The sequence below is a fragment of the Crocuta crocuta genome, unplaced genomic scaffold, assembly GCF_008692635.1.
Source record: "Crocuta crocuta isolate KB4526 unplaced genomic scaffold, BGI_CrCroc_1.0 scaffold110, whole genome shotgun sequence".
NCBI classification, from domain to species: Eukaryota; Metazoa; Chordata; class Mammalia; order Carnivora; family Hyaenidae; genus Crocuta; species Crocuta crocuta.
In genome coordinates this window covers 2,594,057-2,599,016 of record NW_027527386.1, presented here as the reverse complement: position 1 = coordinate 2,599,016, position 4,960 = coordinate 2,594,057, and the positions used below count along the sequence as shown (strand labels likewise).

General features: G+C 65.3%; 2 protein-coding genes across 3 annotated transcripts in view; both read left to right on the top strand.

The window, feature by feature from the left end:
* Window positions 1-2,831, top strand: part of FZR1 (fizzy and cell division cycle 20 related 1) — a 7,969-nt gene extending 5,138 nt beyond the window's left edge. The window contains exons 10-12 of one of the 2 annotated variants that reach the window (XM_077748474.1): window positions 302-406; window positions 887-988; window positions 1,310-2,831. In XM_077748474.1, the coding sequence (XP_077604600.1) occupies window positions 302-406; window positions 887-988; window positions 1,310-1,351 (249 nt within the window). In that variant the 3' untranslated portion in view covers window positions 1,352-2,831. The remainder of the gene's footprint in view (window positions 1-301; window positions 407-886; window positions 989-1,309) is intronic. The other variant, XM_077748531.1, reaches the window with a different exon arrangement.
* A 1,692-nt stretch (window positions 2,832-4,523) lies between these two features.
* Window positions 4,524-4,960, top strand: part of TEKTIP1 (tektin bundle interacting protein 1) — a 2,796-nt gene continuing 2,359 nt past the window's right edge. The window contains exon 1 of the mRNA XM_077748363.1: window positions 4,524-4,807. Within this exon, the coding sequence (XP_077604489.1) occupies window positions 4,716-4,807 (92 nt within the window). The 5' untranslated portion in view covers window positions 4,524-4,715. The remainder of the gene's footprint in view (window positions 4,808-4,960) is intronic.

Below are 4,960 nucleotides of genomic sequence, written 5' to 3'. Positions count from 1 at the left end.
CATCTTCTGAAGCAGATGTGCCTGGAGGTGCCCGTCCTTGACCCAGGCACCCACGCCCAGCGCCCACCTGAGAGGCTCCCAGGGCTGTGGAACATTGTGCATCCGACTCAGCCCCGTCACCAGTCAGAGCACGGGGAGCACAGGCTGTCACCTGTGGCCTCTGTACCTTGCTTGTTTGGCGAGTCTGAGATGCAGGCTCGGGTGTCCTGGCGCCATGGCGGGGTGCATCAGAGAGCTGTCCTCCGAGCCCTGGGCCGGAGAAGGGGGGCCTGGGTTCCGACGGTGTCCTCTGCACCCCCAGGTGAGCACACACGGCTACTCGCAGAACCAGATCCTGGTGTGGAAGTACCCGTCCCTGACCCAGGTGGCAAAGCTGACCGGGCACTCGTACAGGGTCCTGTACCTGGTGAGCCCACCCCGCCCCCGCTGCTGGGAGAAGTGCCCCTGACGGTACCCCACCCGGTGCCCCGGACACGCAGTGTGCAGCCCTGGGTTGGGGCCCCCAGCCTGGGCGCGCAGGCGTCTGCAAAGGCGTTTGCGTTCCTGCACCCAGCCGGCCATCTGTGCAGACGCACACGGAGGGAAACCTTGGTGGATCAGGGTCTGGGCACACGGGGGACCCCTGAGCTTCTCCCCGCACCACTGTTTGCCTAGTGTCGGAGAAAGGAGCTCCATCTCCAGATGTGCTCGTTTTTTTTTCTTTCCAGAAAAAAAGTTTTGTGCTTAAAGCGGCATTCTCTTTGTGCCGTCGGTGGGGGGGTTCCCCATGTTTCACAAGCGCGCCCTGGCCCTCCCCGCCCCAGCCAGCGTTCCGCACTGCAGGTCTGTCCATGTGGGGGGCTGCCTGTGGGCCATATGGACAGTGGGGGTTCGTCTCCTTCCACAGGCCATGTCCCCCGATGGAGAGGCCATTGTCACTGGTGCTGGGGACGAAACCCTGAGGTTCTGGAACGTCTTTAGCAAAACCCGTTCGACAAAGGTAAAGTGGGTCGGTATCAGTGCCAGCTGCTCCCCCACGCGCGTCCCCCCAGCCTGTCCGGGGGCCCTCCCGCCGCCCCCAGACCCTGTTGGCCCTCATCTCCCCGGGAGGCTCCTGCGGGATCCCCGCAGCCGCCCCTCTGCTGCATCGCCACACACACACCCCACCCCCGCCACGCGGCACGAGGCGCTCAGAGCCCAGCCGCCCCCACGCACCTCAGGGTGCTGGCGAAGGTGCCTGCGCAGGCTCTTGTGGCCCCAGGCCTCCTGTTCCCCCCTCCCCCCGGGGTGGAACTTCCTTGGCTCAGTGGCCCTTCCATGTGCCCCGCAGGAGTCCGTGTCCGTGCTCAACCTCTTCACACGGATCCGGTAAACCCCCGGGCCTCGCTGTCCGCGTCAGAAGAGCACCGTCCCTCCTCGACGTGCACGGACCCTCCCCTCTCGCACACGGTCCCCAGAGGACGCAGCCAGGGGGGCGGGGAGTCGGGCCTGGAGAGACCCCGAAGATTCTCATTAAAGCCTGATTGCGAACCCTGGCGGCCGGTGTTTGGGGCAGGGGCGTGGCCGGGCGCCAGCAGGACAGGGGACCCGGCGGGACCACCTGTTCGGCCGCTCTGCTCGGAGCTCGACAGACGCTTCCTGGGACCCAGCCTGCTTCTGTCCATCACCGCGTTGTCGTCGTCAGACCTGCATGCCCTTCCCAGAAGCACGTGCTCGCCGCTGCCGCCCTTGCCTGCAGGACACACGTCCGGACGCCAGGCCGGTCAGCTGGGGCTGCACGGACAGCTGAGGTCGGCCCGAGGGTCAGAGGGACACGTCCAGGCGTCTCTGCAGCCAGCTCTGCGGCGCGGGGCGCAGCGTCCGGGGCAGGCTCCGCGCCCAAGAAGGCCGTCACCAGTGGACTTGCCGTTCGAGGAAGATGAGTCAGGTCCATTTGTTGTGTTGTGCCCACCCCAGCCCTCCACTGTCTTTGTCACTGATGGGTCGCAGCCCAGCCTTCTCCCCAGGCAGGACTCAGGCTCTTACAGCTTGCTGGGCAGCCAGTCGGGGGGACCCAAGGGCTGCATGGACCTTGAGGGCTCAGTCCTCCTCCCCACACCCCCAGGCCACCCCGGGGGTCCTGTCCGTCTGCTACATTGGCCGTGGGGCAGCTGGGGGAGCAGACACCCGAGGGCCTCCTGAGGGTCCCCACCCAATTCCTGGTCCTCTGCTCTGTCCGCAGCTGCCCGTGGGCCGTCCTCTCCTGCCCAGGGAGGAAAGAGGGCCTGGATGTGGCCCCAGGACCTGAACAGCAGTCCCCTCCCCCTCCGCAGATTGGCAGGGGGTGGAGGGGAGGGGGCTGTGTGCCAGGCGGAGCAGGTCTGGGCTGGGGGAGCTGCACAGATGCCCTCAGGTCCCGGTGGCCTTGCCTCCCTTCCACAGGCTGTGTGTGCACGTGTATATATGTACTCGTGGCTTTTGTTCGGATTTGCGTGTGTGTTTCTGTAGATGGGTCCCAGGAAAGTTTAAGGGTGGTGGGGGAGGAGCAGAGCTGAGCCACTCCTGTGGGGATGTCCGGCTCCCCGTCAGCTGAGCCTGCCTGGCTCAGGGAAGGGATGGGCCAGGGACAGTGTACATAGATGTGTGTGTTCGTTGGTCAAGTTCTTATTTTTGTTTGTTTTTCTAAGAAAACCCTGACTCTGTCATGCTGTCGCCTTGGGCAGCTGCCCGCCAGAGCCCAGGGGCCGCCTGGGAGCCGGGACGGGTGGGGGGTGCCCGGTGCGGCCTGCGGGACTCGAGGGCGGGGGCCGAGCGCCTCCTGTTTCTTGTCCACTGCAGCATCGTTGTCATTAAACTGGTTGTGGGTTCACGCACAGCTGGGGCTGCCTGTCCGTCTCTCTGGTCACGTGCCCAGGGCCGCAGGTCCACCCAAATACCACAAACGGGCACAGACGACTCGCCCTGGGCGAGCTGGCTGTTCACGGCCCTGAATTCATGGTCCCCGGGGCAGAGGACACGGGTGTAGGCAGCCCGCGGGGGGGAAGAGGCACCCCCTCCTGGTTGCCGTTGGGAGAAAGGAGAGAGGAGCCGGAGGCCGTGGTCTGTGCCTGCATGGAGGGAAGGAGGGAGGGAGGGGCAGAGGAACAGAGCAGCACCGTGGGACTGGCGGTGCGGCGCCCACACGACAGCTCTGGGGTGGGGCACGTGCCTGGGTCACCTCCACCTGGCAGGCGGGGAAACTGAGGCGAATGCAGAACGTCACCCACCCAGGGTCTCGTGCGGCGGGTGGGGGAGGGGGAAGGGCGGGGATGGGTGGCGAGATTTGTTTGCCCATCCTTGATCCTCAGATGTAGCTTTTTCGATTACAGGGAAGGGATTTAGTAGTGGTGGTGGATGAGGTGCGGGGGGCGGGGGGCTGCTGCAGGTGAGGACGGGGACTGCCAGTGAGGGAGGCATCAGGAGCGGGGGCAGAGGACTCCGCAGGGACTGTGGAAGAGAAGGACCTGGAAGTGGCGGAGGGCAGCAGGAGGTCTTGGGGCCGGAGCGGGGGCAGGACCGGGCAGGTCAGGAGGCCCCAGGGGTCTCAGAGGGAAGGGTGAGCCCCCCTGCAGCCAGCACAGCACCCAGGCCCCTCCCTCTGGGTGAGGAGCCCCATCTGGGGCCGTGGGGTCTGGGGCCGTGGGGACGGGAGAGAGCAGACCATGGGCTGTGGCAAGAGTGGGGTGGAGCAGTGAGAGGCCCATGTGGCCATGACTCGGCCTTGGAAAATGTCACCTTTGAACCCAAGGCCTGGTAGGAGCGTGGTGTTTGATCAAGGTCACGGAGAGCAGGGGGCACCCAGGTGGAGCTGGTGCTCAGGGCAGAGGGCACAGTCCCCCCACAGGCTCTGGAGCAGAGGGGAGGACGTGCGGGGCTACGGGAGGTGGGAGCCCAGGGTGTGCGCCGGGGCACTGAGGCCGGAGGAGGCGGGGGCGAGGGGCAGGTGGAGCCTGGAGGGTTCATTCCGTTGACAGCAGCAGTGGTGGTAAAAGGCGCGCCTTGTACAGCTGACCATCTCAGAGCGTTTATCAGTGACTTAGTACATTCATGTGGTTGTGCTGCTACCGTGTTAGTTCCAGAACATTCCATCACCCCAAAAGGAAACCCGTCCCCATCAGCTGTCACTCCCTGCCCCCTCCCCAGCCCCCGGCCCCCACAAACCCCCTTCCTGTCTGTGGATGTACTTGTTCTGGACGTTTCACATAAACGGAATCACACCCCGCGTGGCCTCTCATGTCTGGTTCCCTCCCTGAGCGTCATGTGTTCAGGGTCCGTCCGTGGGGCAGCGGGTGTGGGCGCCTCGCTGCTGCTCGCGGCCTAGGGACGTGCGCGTGCACGGAGCACCATGGTCTGTGTCTGTCGTGCCGTTGAGGACGGGGCACCGAGCTGTGCACACACGTGTGAGGGTCTCACTCTGAGGGAGTCAGAAGCAGAGGGACAGGGTGGGGGGTGAAGAGGAGGGGCTGGGAATGTGGGGGCCCAGAGGTGGGGGGCCGGGTTTAGGGCTGCCACTTCACTCATGGCCCAACCCCCAAGGCTCGTGCCTGCCCTTTGCCTGGTCCTCCCCCTCCCGGCAGCCCTCAGCTGGCGGGGAGGGAGCTGTTCTGGACAGGGGCCAGTGCTGGCCAGTACCGTTGCCGGGACACCGAGGTGGCCTTTGTTGCTGTCAACAATGGCCCCACAGGCCTTCTGGGAGCCCTGGGGACCCAGAGGCAGACATGCAGACCCTGTGGTTGCAGCGACAGGAGGCTGCCAGGCCCTATGTCCCCCAGGGGACCCTGGAAGTGGCCTTCCCAGCACCTCTTTACAGGTGAGTGCGCGCCTCGCCCGGGATTGGGTTTGGTTTCTTTTCAATGTCATTGATTTTTGAGTAAAGGCATGCTGGTGCTGTTCCCCCCACCCTCCCCCGCTGCCCCCATCTCCTCTCCCCTTCCTACCCTGGCCCCTCCCCCATCTCCTCCCT